We start from the raw sequence: 16,652 nt of genomic DNA on the forward strand, positions 1-16,652 counted from the left end.
TTATCCCGGTGATCATAAAGCTTCAATTCTATACTTACGTTAATATTACATTTTACTTCAGCATCTCATCTCTTTAAACCTTTCTCAGCTTTGAAAATTAATTTACTTCCAACTAAAGGTAGTAGGTTTATCATCTCAGATGAGCTAGGACTGTCATGTTTTTTTCAGTCAGATTTAATCTCAGGATGTAGGAATTGGTCCAACCGTATTTCAGAGCAGTTGTCCAGAGCCACAGTTGAATATAGTGTAGTTCTTTCTGCTCTGCCTTTGAGCCTCTTAGCTGGAATTTACTTACACTACACAGTAAACACAAACCCCCTGGATTTCTTTCAAGTTTAAATCTTAATCAGTTTTTGTAACCACTTTCAACATTTATCAATGGACGTTTGTCCCCCATCCCAGGTTGTACCTAATTTCCTTTGCCACTTGATTGAATTCAACTAATATCCTTACTGCCCGAATGAATTCTGCATTCTTGCCACATTTTTGGTCTCTCGGCCACATGTCTGGGGTCATTTTACAAACAAATTGGAATTCCCTATTAGTTGTTGTTAGGTGCCAACGAGTAGTTTCCTACTTATAGCGACCCTGTGTACAACAGAACGAAACATTGTCTAGTCCTGCATCATCCTCACAGTGCTTGCTATGCCTGAGCCCATTGTTGCAAGCACTGTGTCAGTCCATCTTGTTGAGGGTCTTCCTCTCTTTCGGTGGCCGTCTACCAAGCATGATGTCCTTCTCTAGGGACCGGTGCCTCTTGATAACATGTCCAAAATACGTGAGACAAAGTTGCTTCTAAGGAGTATCCTGGCTGTACTTGTTTCAAGACATATTTGTTGGTTCTTCTGGCAGTCCATGGTATATTTAGTATTCTTCACCAACCGCGTAATTCAAAGGCATCAATTCTTTTTAGGTCTTTATTCGCTGTCCAGCTTTCACATGCATATGAGGAGATTGAATGTACCATAGCTTGGGTCAGGTACACCTTAGTCCTCAAAGTGACATCTTGTTTTTTAACACTCTAAAGAGGTCTTTTGCACAGATTTGCCCAATGCAATACATTGTTTGATAGTTAACACACATATATCAAGTGATAAAAACCTAAACAAACTAGTTTTGAGCAAAAGAAGGGAATTTATTAGTTCTCCTAGTTGGGTCTCCGTGGGGTGCTTCTGGTTTTAGGTCTGGCTGGACAGAGGAGCTCACGTGATATCAGTGTTGGCTTCACTCTCAGGCAGCTGAGAATGAAGCAGCGACTGGCTGCTCCCAGCTCATTGGCATTTGTCCCAGAGCTTTGTTTCATTCTCCACAACATCTCTTGAGTGGTCATTTAAGTTAGGGGAGTGCTATCTCAGGCAGAGTTAAAGAGATCGTTGCGGGACTTCACAACTTTTAAGATGGCTTACAGAGAGAGGCAGAGGCCCTCTCACTGCCCACACCATTTCCACACCCTTTCGAGGGATCCCTGGCAGAGGTGATACCTCAGATCCATTCTTTGTAGCTCCAGACTGCAATACAGATAAATTCTGGCAAACTGGCTTCAAGTATTATGCACCCTTTCCTGAACCTAGACTCATAGTGACCCTATAAGACAGAGTAGAACTGCTCCATCGAGTTTCCAAGGAGTAGCTGGTGAATTCAAACTGCTGACCTTTTGGATAACAGCTGTAGCACTTAACCACTACGCCACCAGGGTTTCCTGAATCTAGACAGAGACCCCAAACTCAGTAGATTTAGGTTTAAATTTCAACTCTGCAACTTACTCATTCTGTGACGTTAGGCAAATAACTTAACCTCTCTGAGCCTCAGTTTTTTTTTTCTCTGTAAAGCTGGGGGTAATGATGAGGGGATAAGATTGGAAAGATTAAGAGATCACCTGCTGACACAGAGTAGGTGATCAAAGATCACAACTGCTAACATTTGTTGAATGCTTCTTACAGACACTGTGTCTACAGCGTTATGTAATTCCTTCGTTCAACAAAACGAGGACTTGGTATGTGCCAATTATCTTGCTTCAATTAGGGATACTTAGCCCTATTTTGGAGTCCTGGGTGGCACAAACGGTTAAGTGCTGTACTACTAGCCAAAATGTGGGCGGTTTGAACCCACCCAGAGGAACCCAGGGAGGCAAGCCTGGAAATCTGCTTCCGAAAGGTCACAGCCTTGAAAACCCTATGGAGCTGTTCTGCTCTGTACACATGGGGTTGCCATGAGTGAGAAGACTCAGCAGCAACTAACAACAGCAACAAGAGGCGAATCAAAGAGGGAACATATTCCACATTCCTTTGTTAGAGCAACGTTATCACAGAGCATCTACTAAAACTAGTTTTCCTTGGGACTTGTTGACCTAATCTTGGTAGCTCATGATCATTTATAGCCTGAATTTTGGGGAAGGAATGACTTGGAACTCATAATGATTTTGTCTAGATAGACTTGCCAGTTTCCCAGAAGACCCATAAGTGAAGGAGATATGGCTGGTTTCCCAAGTATGGGGACAGCTTCTTACACACAGACAGCTTGGAGGGAGGACTTGGAGATAGCTCTTGCTCAGCTTGGGCTTTTATTAGTCTCACTGCCCCTTAATCCTCTTTGTTAGTTTTCCCCACTCCTGCCCTTCAGAGAGTTAGATCACTGTGGCTTCCTCCTTTCTGGTCTGGCTCTATTACAAGGCCTTACTATAAATTCAGAGTAAGCCCCATGATGCACTGGGCACTGAGGTAGGAAGAATTTTGTGCACTTTAGTGCCATGGGCCCTTCTGGAATAATACCCTGGTGCTGAAAGGCCAACAGGGGAAGAACGAGTATTATTTCAAAGTAAAAAAAACATAGAGCTTAGATTCGTGGGCATCTGTTACTTTCCTTTTTCCTCCCCACCAGCCTCACTCTCTCCTCTGAGTCCCCTTTCTTCTTCATTGGATTATAAGAAATATTAGATACATTTAAATTCTTAGCCCCAAAGAACAGATGCCATTAAAGGACTCATGGAATTTTCTCTTAACCATGAGAACAAATTTGAGTCCTCTTACATCTATCTGTATTGCCATGATTTCCCCTGCAGAGCCTTATATGGTTGCTAGCCTGGGTATTATCATCCACCTTACCCATAAGGAAATGGAGGCACAGAAGTTGTGACTTGTCAGAATCAAGTGGGGAGGGAGCTGGGCCTAGAATCCACTGCTGGTGGTGAGTTTACATCAGAAACTGGGTGGCTTTCCTTGCCTCTCCTCACCTGAGTTCACTGTCAGGAGGTGATAATGAGCAGAACCTGTCCCAGGAGGCCTTGTTGCAGCATCACCTGAAGGGAGTGTAGTGGGAAGAGGTAGGCTTTGGGGTCAGGTATCCTTGAACTTCCAGCTCTGCCATGCTGCATATTGACATTGGACAACACTTCTCTTGTCCTCAGTTCCCTCATTATAAAACAAGTATAGTAGCAATCTGTGGGAGTGAATATGAGCATTGGTGATAATGTGTGCAGACGTAATTGACATGTAGTAAGTGTTCAGCAGTAGCCATTGTTGTTGTGAAAGGCAGCTTGATGTAGACTAGAAGGAGCACGTGCTTTGAAATGAGACAATTCTGCATTGTAAACCCAATTCCAATATTGACTGAATGACATTGGACAAATTACTTATTCTTTCGGCCTTAATTTCTCTATCTATAAAGTGGGGAGGATAGTACCTACCTTGCAGGGATGCTATGAGGAGTGGAGATAATAAAATATTTAAAATACCTGTAGCAGTGCCTGACTCTAAGTATTAATCATTATCAAAAAGCAGGTCCCTACATGTATTTGGAAGATAGGTCAAACCTTTATATAGGAAATAACTAGAAAACTATTTCATGAGGTTATGTAGGAATTCAGAATAAAGGAAGCACGGAGGGTGCTGGAGTATTTGGAGAAGGCTTTAAAGGGAGACTTGATCACGTGAGCAAAGCTTTCTAAGGTCATGGAGCCAAGGCACCCTCTGGACGTTGTGAATTCACCTACATTAAGCCCGTCTTTGAGCCCTCCCTCTTCCTGCCCTTATCCTCCTTTACCTGGGAAACACCTTCACACATTTCCCTAGCATTTGTGTGGGACCCTCCAGGTTTGACTTTAGGAAGCCAAATGGGAGTGTTGAAGGCAAGGATGATAAAAACAGGTTTTCAGTAAGCCTTTGTCTTCCTGCCCAGTCAGCAAGGCTCAGGATATTAGGGGCAGGCATTTTATAAGCTGGTGGAAAGAATGAGAAGCTGTTTTGGTTGGGTTTGAGGGGTGGTAGGGGCCTTTGGGCTTTTGAAATCTCAGTGGCCCGACGTTTCTTAGACCTTTTAGTGAGATACCCTGTGGAGGCTTGAGTGGTAAAGTAAGCTGGTTAAGCCCACGCTTTGGTATCAGGCGACCTCAGTGTAGATCCTGGCCCTGCCACTGCTTTGTGACCTCGAACTGGGTGCCTGGTCACCCCAAGCCTGTACTTCTTCCTGGGGAGGTGGGCCAAGACATCTTCTGATGTGTACTGAGGACTGACATAATGGAAAGCGGTCCAGCAGAGGATGACTGTGAGTCACACTGCCTACGTCCAGACACTGCTCCGCCTCTTACCAGCTGACCTTGTGAAAGGCAGCTGATTTCTCTGAACCTTGGTTTCTCTTGCGCAATAGAAAAACTGGATCAAACTAGAGCAGTCTTAACTTCCATGGTGGAAACTTACTTTATATCCTACTCTACTTCCCACTTTCATGAATTTAAATCAGCAAGTGTTTATTGAACACCTGCTACCTGCCTGCCACCCCACAAACAAACAAACAAGACAAAGTTAAGAGGATGCAGAGTGAAAAGAGGCTGAGGGGTAGTGTGGTGGGTGGGCATCCCTATAGAGTGTCCAGGGGAGGCCTTTCTTTCTTTCTTTTTTTATTGTACTTTAGATGAAGGTTTACAGAACAAACTAGCTTCTCATTTAACAGTACCCATATTGTTTTATGACATTGGTTAACAACCCCATGACATGTCAACACTGTCCCTTCTAAACCCTGGCTTCTCCATTACCAGCTTTCCTGTTCCCTCCTGCCTTCTAGTCCTTGCCCCTGGGTTGGTGTGCCCCTTTAGTGTCATTTTGTCTAATGGGCCTGTCCAATCTTTAGCTGAAGGGTAAACCTCAGAAGTGACTTCATTACTGAGCTGAAAGGGTGTCCAGGGGCCATACTTACAGGGTTTCTCCAGTCTCTGTCGGGCTAGCAAGTCTGGTCTTTCTTTTTGAGTTAGAATTTCGTTCTACATTTTTCTCCAGTTCCATCCAGGACCCTCTATTGTGATCTCTGTCAGAGCAGTGATTAGTGGTAGCCAGGCACTTATTATTGTGTGGGGCTCAGTTCGGTGGAGGCCCTGGTGACTGTGGTCCATAAATCCTTTGGACTAACCTTTCCTTTGTGTCTTTAGTTTTCTTCATTCTTCCTTGTTCCTGAAGCGGCGATACCAGTGGAATATTCTAGGTAGCTGCTCACGGGCTTTTAAGACCCCAGATGCTATTCACCAAAGTAGAACATCGAACATTTTCTTTATAAACTATGTTATGCTAATTGAGCTAGATGTTCCCCAAGACTATGGTCCCCATAGCCCTCAGCCTGGCAATTTGGTCTCTCAGGGACTTTGGATGTGTCTGTGGAGCTTCCATGACCTTGCCTTGTACAAGTTGTTCTGGCTTCCCCAGTATTGTGTATTGTCTTACCAGGAAGGCCTTTCTGAGGAGGTGACACTTCACCTGAGATCTGAAAGATGAGGAGGAGGCAGGGACAACAAATGCAAAGCCCTGAAGACAAGAAAGCTCTTGGCTTAGAAGGAACAGAAGGCCCATGTGACCAGAGCCCAGTGAGCAGTGGAGGGTACAGGACAGAACTGGAGAGGGAGGCCAACCAGAGGGACTTGTGAGTCAGTGTAAGGAGTTGGGATTTTAAGTACCTGAGAAGCCTTTCAGGTTATTAATACCAGGAGAGTGACATGATCTTATTTATGTTTGAGAAAGATCATTCTGGCTGTAGTGGGGAACATGGATTGTTAGGGAGCAGAAATGGATAATGGAGACCCCTGGCCTATTTGCAGGAACCCAGGGAGAGTGGATAGCGACTGGAACTGGAGCAGGGCAGTAAAAGCAGAGAGATAACAGATTTGGGTATATTTTGCAAGTAGTGGTGATAGGAGCAGGCGATGGATTAAATGTGGTGGTGGTGAGAGAGATGTGGGAGACAATAAGGAGAAAAGACTCAAGAATCAGTGCTAGATCAGTGACTTGAGCAGCGGGGGTGGGGGTGGGGGTATGTGTGATCTCATTGGATCTGAGGGTTGCGAAAAGAAGAACTCTTAGATAGATCCTGGGGTGTTAATAGAGTTGGCAGGTTTCTGTTGACATCTGCAGCTTTCCTTCCTTCCCCTGGCATTCCATTCCATGAGTGGCGTTCAGAGAGTTCACACAGCAGCTTCTCTTCCCATTCTGACGCCCAGGGCCCTGCTTTTGAATCTTTCTCTGGCCCACTTTCAGCTATAGGCTCTAAACCCGCTGCTACTCTGTAGCCAACCCTGGAAGTGGCAATGGACTTTTTTTTTTCTTCTTGTGCTTTAAGTGAAAGTTCACAAATCAAGTCAGTATCTCATAGAAAAATTTATATACACCTTGCTATATACTCCTAGTTGCTCTCCCCCTAATGAGATAGCACACTCTATTTTCATGTCCATTCAGCCAGCTTCTGACCCCCTCTGCCCTCTCATCTCCTCTCCAGACAGGAGCTGCCCACCTAGCCTCAGGAGTCTACTTGATCCAAGAAGCTCACTCTTCACCAGTATCACTTTCTATCCCATAATCCAGTCCAATCCCTGTCTGAGAGTTGGCTTTCGGAATGGTTCCTGTCTTGGGCTAACAGAAGGTCTGAGGACCATGACCTCTGGGGTCCTTCTAGTCTCAGTCAGACCATTAAGTCTGGTCTTTTTACGAGAATTTGAGGTCTGCATCCCACTGCTCTCCTGCTCCTCAGGGGTTCTCTGTTGTGTTCCCTGTCAGGGGCAGTCATCGGTTGTAGCCAGGCACCATCTAGCTCTTCTGATCTCAGGCTGATGTAGTCTCTGGTCTATATGGCCCTTTCTGTCTCTTGGGCTCATAATTACCTTTGTGTCTTTGGTGTTCTTCATTCTCCTTTGGTCTAGGTGGGTTGAGACCAATTGATGCATCTTAGATGGCTGCTTGCTAGCGTTTAAGACCCTGGACGCCACTCTTCAAAGTGGGATGCAGAATGTTTTCTTAATAGATTTTATTATGCCGGTTGACTTAGATGTCCCCTGAAACCATGGTCCCTAAACCCCTGCCCCTTCTACACTGGCCTTTGAAGTGTTCAGTTTATTCAGGAAACTTCTTTCCTTTTTGTGCTGACCTCTCCTGTATTGTGTGTTGTCTTTGCCTTCACCTAAAATAGTTCTTATCTACAATCTCATTAATGAAAACCCCTCTCCCTCCTTCCCTCCCCGCTCTCATAACCGTCAAAGAATATTTTCTTCTCTGTTTCAACTATTTTTCGAGTTCTTATAATAGTGGTCTCATACAATATTCATCCTTTTGCAGCTGACTAATTTCACTCAGCATAATGCCTTCCGGATTCCAGCATGTTTTGAAATGTTTCACGGATTCATCAGGGTTCTTTATCGATGCATAGTATTCCATTGTGTGAATATACCATAATTTATTTATTGATTCATCTGTTGATGGGCATCTTGGTTGCTTCCATCTTTTTGCTATTGTAAACAGTGCTACAGTGAACATGGATGTGCATAAATCTGTTCGTGTAAAGGCTCTTATTTCTCTAGGATATATTCCAAGGAGTGGGATTGCTGGAGCCTATGGTAGTTCTATTTCTAGCTTTTTAAGGAAGCGCCAAATCGATTTCCAAAGTGGCTGTAACATTTTACATTCCCACCAGCAGTGTATAAGTTTTCCAATCCCTCCAACATTTATTATTTTGTGTTTTTGGATTAATGCCAGCCTTGTTGGGGTAAAATGGAATCTTACTGTAGTCTTGATTTGCGTTTCTCTAATGGCTGATGACCCTGAGCATATCCTCATGTATCTGTTAGCTACCTGAATGTCTTCTTCAGTGAAGTGCCTGTTCATATCCTTTGTCCATTTTTTAATTGGGTTATTTGTCTTTTTGTAGTTGAGTTTTTGCAGTATCATGTAGATTTTAGAGATCAGACACTGATGGGAAATGTCATAGCTAAAAACTTTTTCCCGGTCTGTAGGTAAGCTTTTTACTCTTTTGGTGAAGTCTTTGGATGAACATAGGTGTTTGATTTTTCAGGAGCTCCCAGTTATCTAGTTTCTCTTCTGCATTTTTAGTAATGTTTTGTATACTGTTTATGCCATGTATTAGGGCTCCTAGTATTGTCCCTATTTTTTCTTCTATGATCTTTATCGTTTTAGATTTTATATTTAGGTCTTCGATCCATTTTGAGTTCATTTTTGTGCATGGTGTGAAGTATGGGTCTTGCTTCATTTTTTTTACAGATGGATATCCAGTTATGCCAGCACCATTTGTTAAACAGACTATCTTTTCCCCATTTAACTGACTTTGGGCCTTTGTCACATATCAGCTGCTCATACGTGGATGGATTTATGTCTGGATTCTCAATTCTGTTCCCTTGGTCTTTTATCTGTTGTTGTACCAGTAACAGGCTGTTTTGACTCCTGTGGCAATATAATAGGTTCTAAAATCAGGTAGAGTGAGGCCTCCTACTTTGTTCTTCTTTTTCAGTAATGCTTTACTTATCCAGGGCCTTGTTCCCTTCCATATGAAGTTGGTGATTTGTTTCTCCATCTCATTAAAAAATGTTGTTGGAACTTGGATTGGAATTGCATTGTATCTATAGATCTCTTTTGGTAGAACAGACATTTTTACAATGTTAGACTTTCTCTTTTAAGTCTTCCTATCCATGAGCCAGGTATGTTTTTCCACTTATGTAGGTCTTTCTTGGTTTCTTGCAGTAGTGTCTTGTAGTTTTCTTTGTATAGGTCTTTTACATTTCTGGTACGATTGGTTCCTAAGTAGTTTATCTTCTTGGGGGCTACTGTAAATAGTATTGATTGGTGATTTCCTCTTTGACGTTCTTTTTGTTGGTGTAGAGGAATCCCAATGGACTTTTATAAAGTTCCTGAGATGAAGCTGAGGATGAGGTGGGAAGTGGATCATGTCTTTACTCACCTCTGTTTGCTCAGGGAAGGTAGGTATCAGCCACTGTTCCCAGCTGCTGATCCCAAAGAGCAAAAATGGGTAGTATCCTGGAAGGTGAGTCACGTCATAGGCAAAAGAGCTTTGTCTGGGGTTTCATGAGAGGGGCCTTTAGGGGACAACGCTCATCTGTCTGCTTTGTCAGACTGAGCTGGAGCAGCGTGCGATTTTGGTGCTCAGGATGTGTTTGTCTTGGCAGCTGGGATGACAGCAGCTCTGTTAGCAGCGGGATCAGCGACACCATAGACAACCTTAGCACTGATGACATCAACACCAGCTCCTCCATCAGTTCCTATGCCAACACACCTGCTTCATCACGCAAAAACCTGGATGTGCAGGTAAGAAACATGGGACACCCCTCCCCCAGGCAGGGAGTCTTGGGCTTATGGGATGAGAGGGACATTTGGGGTGAACAGAATACCCATATTAATGAGATGAGGCCCAACTTTCTGCTGTCTGTGCTTACAGTTCCCCAATTCTGGCCTCTACCCTCCAAGGAAAGAGGGCAGGCATTGGAATTGGGAGTTGGGAGGTCTCACCACTCACTGCTGTGGTCTTGGTAAATTGTTTTTCCTTCCTGGGCCTCCGTTTTGTAATCTGTTTGATTTAGAGTGAGGTGTTGGCTCGATGGGCAGTTTTTAGCTAGATGGTATGTCTCCTCCTTGCCACACTGCGAATCTTGGCCACAGCCACTGATGTCCATGGGAACAAGAGTGATGGGGCGGGACCAAAGGTTGAGAACCCTGGGCTGGATGACCAGAGGCTGGGAGCTGCCAGTCTGTGGGTCCCATCCCCCTGCCGGTGTGTTTTATTTGCCTCACTGTATTACTCTTTTTGTAAACTGAATTCCTTGTCAAAATTTTTAAAACTGGGTTATTTCACATGAAAATGTGTTTCTGGTTTCTCTTGAAAATCAGAAGATCTTGCTTCCTTGAGGCAACATTCTCCACATGGCAACAACCAGCTGGTGTCAAAGCACCTGCACTCTTTCGATGGGTCACACACGCCCCAATGTGCTCCACTACTCAGCCAGCTACATACTTTAAAATACCTGACCCTGGGGCGCCTGAGTTTTCAATCCCTGCTTTAAACTCTCAGATTTGATGATTCAAATACAGTGCTACCTGATATCTCCTGATGTTTCATGTGTGCATGTTTACTTGCCCTCATAGTGTTCCTCTGTGACTGGAAGGGGTTGGTTTTAGAAGCCTGTTTTACTGGTGGGAAAGTAAGGTACCATCCTCACTACAAGGAGCCCTGGTGGCACAACAGTTAAGTGCTTGGCTGCTAACTGAAAGGTTGGTGGTTCAAACCCACCCAGCAGCTCCACTGGAGAAAGACCTGGTGATCTGCCCTCTTAAAGATTACAGCCTAGAAAATACTATGGGGCAGTTGTACCCTGTCACATAGGGTCTCTGTGAGTTGAAATCCCCTCAGCCGCACCTAACGACAACAACATCCTCACTGCTAGTCCCCAGCTTGTGACTGACTGGCCCATTTCACTCACTAGGGCAGGAGCACTGGCCAGCCAGGGTGGCAGTTGATGCTGGCCTATGTGGGCTGGAATCTTTTTCATGATTGGTCCCTCCCACCGATGGGGACACTGAGTTGGACAGTCTCCCAGAGGGACCTCAGGGAGGGCAGAACTATCTAACAGTGCCCCTCACTTGCACCCTCTTCCTTTCCCAGCTGCTTTTCACTGTGTACAAATAGGAGTTGCTTTGGATATCTTTTTGCTTCTAAAGATATTTTTTCTTCAAGGATAGGACTAAATAAAGGATGTGTCAGAGTGTGGGAGTAATTCTGCCCCATGGAAATGTGAACATTGACTGCCTGATAAAATATATTAGGTATTGCCTCTGGGATTGCCTGTTCCTTCTTGAGTTTTCGTTTTTGCTAGAGTTTCTAATTACTGCTGGGGGCGAGGGTATGGTGTGGTGGTTGTTAAAAAAAAAAAAACTGAGCAAGTAACTGGAAAGGGGCATGGGGCTTTGAGGGATCTGGTAATGTTCTGTATCTTTATATGCATGGTAGTTGATGTGGGTATACTAATTTCATAGAATGTATTAAAAAAAATTTTTTTATTCAAGCTGTATACTTCAGATTTGTGTACTTTATTATATGAACGTTATACCGCAATAAAAAAATCTATTAAAAAAAACTAAGCCGCACTGCCTGAGCAGTATTTAATCAGTGATTAGACAAGTCGGAAGCCCCCAGCCAAGCTAGTAGGCTGCTACCACCTACTATCTGTCAGATGTCACAATGTCCACCAACTGTAATTATTTTTCTGAGACTCACTGTAATTTCAGGGAAACAGTACAACCAGTTTCCAGACCGTCCTTAGATACTGAGGAGAGGGCCAAGGAATTAACCACCTGGACCTCTATAATCAGGAGACAGGCAGGAATTGGAGGACTAGAGAGAGAGTGTGTGAGTGAGAGAGAGACTGAGAGTTCAGTGAACCGGTGAGGTTTCTCTTGTTTATTTACAAGGCAGCATCAGGCTTGCTCCAATAAAACATGGTATTAGAAGAATTTCCTTGTCTTTGTTCCCTTCCCTTTCCACAAAGCCAGAGTGGGACTCTGTATTCCATATTCACACACATTTAGAATTTACAAATGATTTCCTATTTGATGTACTTCAATTTGGTTAATGCCATGGCCCCATTCCTCTTCGATTAAATCTTTGCTTTCATCTTATAAATGGTGTCACAAACCTGCCTTTTGATCAAGATCAGAAGTTAATTTCAGGGGAGGTAAAGTGTTTAATATTCATTAGGTTGTTTTTCCTAAAAAATCACCTGAGTTTAAAATATTAGAATTAAATACTAAGAAAGTAGCTCTTGGAACAAAATAAATGCAGATTGGGGCCAATGGTAACTAAGATTTCCCTCAGGATGATTTCCTTAAATGGATCTTTAGTGACATCCCTTTGTTCCTGTCCAGAGGGCATCTCAAAATATTTGAATCAGCATAGTTTGCAGCCTCCCGCCCTCCCTCCCCCATATCACTCTGAGGCATGCTAAGGGCCATTACTCCTTTCTGAGACACATTAGGCAATAGGAAGATATGCGCTGCCATCCTTTTCCAAGAGCTGCTCCTTCTGTACGCGGCTCATTCGAGTTCCTATCACAGACTGGTTTACGCAGGACGAATGGACAGCGAACACTCTGCCAGGCAAGGCATGGAGAGGCAGGAAAAGGTGGCTCAGCATGTCCATTGGGAAGGCAGGCTGAGGACAGGTTGCCTGACTACGTTTTCATATTTGAAAACCCTCTAAGGAACAGCTAAAAGGAAGTGCGTTTAAGGAACAAGGAAGTTATTGCCTGGAAAACCTAAGGAACAGCCTCATTTTGCTGACAAAGAGGAAGAGGCGGAAACTGGAAGGAGCGATCATTGAAGATGGAAGTCTCTTTTGTGTGTGAGTGATTCTGTTTTCCTCAAGGACATTGGGGAGCACTGAAGGGACCCTCAACAGGGCAGGTGACACATGCCAGATACCCAGCCATGGGCCTCCGTGCTTACTCCGCTCCTCAGTGTACTGTGGAAAGAACCCCCTGCTTGAGGTCTGAGAGCCTTTTGAGCGACTCTCTCCAGAAGAGCTAGTGAGTGTGGAGAAGGTGTGGACTTCTAAGTCAGGGGTCTTGGGTTGAGCTCTTCACTATACCACATCTTTGTATAAAGCTAATCAACCTCTCTGAACCATTGTCTCCTTATCCATAAAACAGGGGCAATTAGACCTATCTTGAAGGGTGAGTGTGAGAGCAAACATGTTTCTCTCAGTGCCTGATAACTTGGTGGTTGCTCAGAAGTTACCTTCTTTCTTTCTCAAACTACCTTTTTTTCTTTCTCAATTTCCTTTGGATTACCTGTCTCTCTGCCTCCCTTCTCCTCTATTCATGTCAGTAACTGAAAGTTGAGTGTAGTTGTAACCTATCTTATTTGCATTTTCAAAGCAGTTGATCTAATATTTTGCAGCATTTTATATTTAGGACAGTGTGTTGATGGTAGAAGGCTTTAAAAAACACACATCTCTCCCCCGTATATTTTTTTATGCATTTGTGTCACTGGCTGTTCAATATTTCTCTCTGTTCTGTGGAAGATTCTATTCCAGGTGCTGAGGGACAAAGAAGCATCTGTCAAGATTCCTTTAATTTTCACTGCCCATAAAATTTTTAATAAAATGCACAGGGGAAAAAGATAATACCATATCAGGTTTTTTTTTGCTACTGAAGGAAATAAAATCCTGAATTTTGTGGGAAACATCCCTGCCCCGTGTGGCCCTGAGCAAGCCTGGGGTTCTCAGGCTTTCTTTGCCTGTGCTGCCTCTAGATGTAGGTGTGGATGTGGGGATGAGGTTTCTCTGTAGCTGGGGTGAGGCACCCCTTTCCTTGCCCACTGTGTTCTGCCTCTGACTTAGGGCAAGCTACTTTTCCTCTTTAGACCTGCATTTTTTTTTTTTTTAATAATTTTTATTGTGCTTTAAGTGAAAGTTTACAAATCAAGTCAGTTTCTCACATATAAACTTATATACACCTTACTGCATGCTCCCATTTACTCTCCCCCTAATGAGTCAGCCCGCTACCTCCTTCCAGTCTCTCCTTTCGTGACCATTTTGCCAGTTTCTAACCCCCTCTACCCTCCCATCTCCCCTCTAGACAGGAGATGCCAACACAGTCTCAAGTGTCCACCTGATACAAGTAGCTCACTCCTCATCAGCATCTCTGTCCAACCCATTGTCCAGTCCAATGCATGTCTGATGAGTTGTCTTCGGGAATGGTTCCTGTCCTGGGCCAACAGAAGGTTTGGGGACCATGACCGCCGGGATTCTTCTAGTCCAGTCAGACCATTAAGTCTGGTCTTTTTATGAGAATTTGGGGTCTGCATCCCACTGTTCTTCTGCTCCCTCAGGGGTTCTTTGTTGTGCTCCCTGTCAGGGCAGTCATCGGTTGTGGCCAGGCACCATCTAGTTCTTCTGGTCTCAGGATGATGTAAGTCTCTAGTTCATGTGGCCCTTTCTGTCTCTTGGGCTCTTAATTATCTTGTGACCTTGGTGTTCTTCATTGTCCTTTGATCCAGGTGGGTTGAGACCAATTGATGCATCTTAGATGGCCGCTTGTTAGCATTTAAGACCCCAGACACCATACTTCAAAGTGGGATGGAGAATGTCTTCTTAATAGAATTTATTTTGCCAATTGACTTAGATGTCCCCTGAAGCCATAGTCCCCAAGCCCCTGCCCTTGCTCCGCTGACCTTCAAAGCATCCGGTTTATTCAGGAAACTGCTTTGCTTTAGGTCCAGTCCAGTTGAGCTGACCTTCCCTGTATTGCGTGTTTAGACCTGCATTTTATAGTTCTATAAAATATGGATAATAATTCAATCTCAGAGAATTAGATCAGCAAATAGTATATGTAAAGAGACTTTGCAGAGGGCCTGGCAAGATAAGTGGCAGGTGGTGGGATGATGCTGACAGCATTGATAACTATTTCTGTTATTTTTAGTGCTCAAACTTCAGCCAGTTTAGCTTCTTGATTTGCAGGGACATGGGCATGAGGAGGGCAGTGTCCCTGGCTTCTAGAGGCTTGTGGCTCAGCAGTGGGAAAGAGAAGTTCACCCTAATGCAAGACAAAAATGGGATAAGCACTGAAGGAGCAGGACAGCAGGATGCTGGGGATTTCCTGAGGCGGCGATGGTGTTGGTAGTGATAATGAGTTGGGGTTGATGTTGATGATGAGAAGGCCACCGTTCATTGAGTCTTCCATGTTTAGCGCATTGAGTCCACCACCAACCCTTTAAGAGACCTATCTGTTATCATCCCATTTTATACACCAGGTAATGATCTCAGAGAAGTTATGTAACTTCCTCCAGGGTCACACATGGCAAATGAGTGGCCGAGCCCAGTACTTGAACTTGAGTCTGTCGGACTTCAAAGCCTATGCTCTTTTCTGCACTTAATGCCAAGCTTCCCTCTCTTCGCCCCTCAGGCTCCACCATGGTTCTACCCTCCCACTTTCAGAAGATTGGACCCTCTGTGGTACACACTCCAATCATCCAGGCCTTCTCCCAGCTTATATATGGATTTTTGCCAGCCTTCCCTCCTGGTTGGTTAAGTGGACTTCCAATTAGGGGCAATAAAGAAAGCCTTCGAAAAGGAGATGGAAATAACGGGCAAATATGTAGGACAAAGGGAGGCTACAACCCTTCGTGCATTTCTACCCTGTGTGGATTTCCTGCAGGCCCTTCTATTGTTAGCTCTGGGAACAGAGACACTGGGAATTGTTCACTTTTTAATCCTCAGTGGTGCCACCACATGGCCTGGCACATAGCTCAGTAAGAGTTTGGTAAGTAAATGTCAATGCAAAGCCAATAACTGTCCTAGGGCAAATGCCCAGCTATTCAGAGTAGAGCTGGGAAGGCTACTACCCTGGTCCAAGTTGTGGGGGTTGGGATGGTTGGATGATTATTCTTTCCAGAGGGGAAGATTCAGGCCACGGTCCTGGGTTAGGGACATGTGCTCTCTCTTTCTTTACCTTTGGTGAATCGGGATTCTAGGGGAGGCTGGGGTAGAGCCTGGCACCCAACAGATGGCTTCCTCAGGATTGAGGTCAAGGAGCTACCAGGCCAGCCAGTCAATATGGACAGAGACTCCATTGGGTGTATTGTGTTAGGTGCTTTTGGGGATGCAGAAATATCTCATCGCCGGACGTGTCCTCAGGGAAGGCAGTGCAGCATACTGGTTAAAACATGGGCTCTGCAGTAAGACTCCCTAAGTTGAAATCCCTGCATCTTCACTTCCTTGCTGTGTGATTTTGGGTAATTTCTTTTCTACTCTGCACTTCATATAAGATGAAAAATAATTGTAACTTCCTCATAGGTTTTTAAGTAAGGATTAAATTAAACTTTATCACAGTGCCTGGCAGATAGTAAGTACTCAATAAATTTTCGTTGTTACTACTACTCACACCACTACAGTTTGATTTGGGGAAATAAGATATAATCATAGGAAAGGAATACATAATGCAGTGACTCAGGATGTGGTATATGTGCTGAATTGAATTTTTCTAGTCCCTGTTGGAGTGTATTAGAATATGCGTGAATGTAAGCTCTGTGAAGGTAATGATTTATATTTGGTTTTGTTCCTTGTGGTATTTCCAGTGCCAATAACCTTGTCTGGCATATAGTGTCCCCTAACAAATACTTGTTGAATGAACAAATGAATGTTTTCAGAGGCAAGCTCTCTCTTGCCTCAGGGTCTTTGCACATGCTAGTCCCTAAACTCTTGGTGTTTTTTTTTTTTTCCTCATTCTTTAGAGCAGGTCTTCACAAAGGCCTTACTTTTTACCGCCATTATCATAGTATAAACTAAGTCCATGCTTGTATTTCCCAGACTACTCATTCTTTTCCTTA

At 44.0% G+C, this 16,652-nt stretch overlaps 1 protein-coding gene across 10 annotated transcripts in view; it reads left to right on the forward strand.

Annotated features, from left to right (window-relative positions):
* NAV2 (neuron navigator 2) overlaps positions 1–16,652 on the forward strand; it is a 451,696-nt gene that overhangs the window by 361,170 nt on the left and 73,874 nt on the right. For 7 of the 10 annotated variants that reach the window (XM_049890692.1, XM_049890693.1, XM_049890694.1 and 4 more), the window contains 2 exons: positions 9,443–9,581; positions 12,527–12,664. In XM_049890692.1, the coding sequence (XP_049746649.1) occupies positions 9,443–9,581; positions 12,527–12,664 (277 nt within the window). The remainder of the gene's footprint in view (positions 1–9,442; positions 9,582–12,526; positions 12,665–16,652) is intronic. The other 3 variants (XM_049890696.1, XM_049890697.1, XM_049890701.1) reach the window with 1 other exon arrangement.

The sequence above is a fragment of the Elephas maximus genome, chromosome 7, assembly GCF_024166365.1.
Source record: "Elephas maximus indicus isolate mEleMax1 chromosome 7, mEleMax1 primary haplotype, whole genome shotgun sequence".
In the NCBI taxonomy this organism is placed as follows: Eukaryota; Metazoa; Chordata; class Mammalia; order Proboscidea; family Elephantidae; genus Elephas; species Elephas maximus.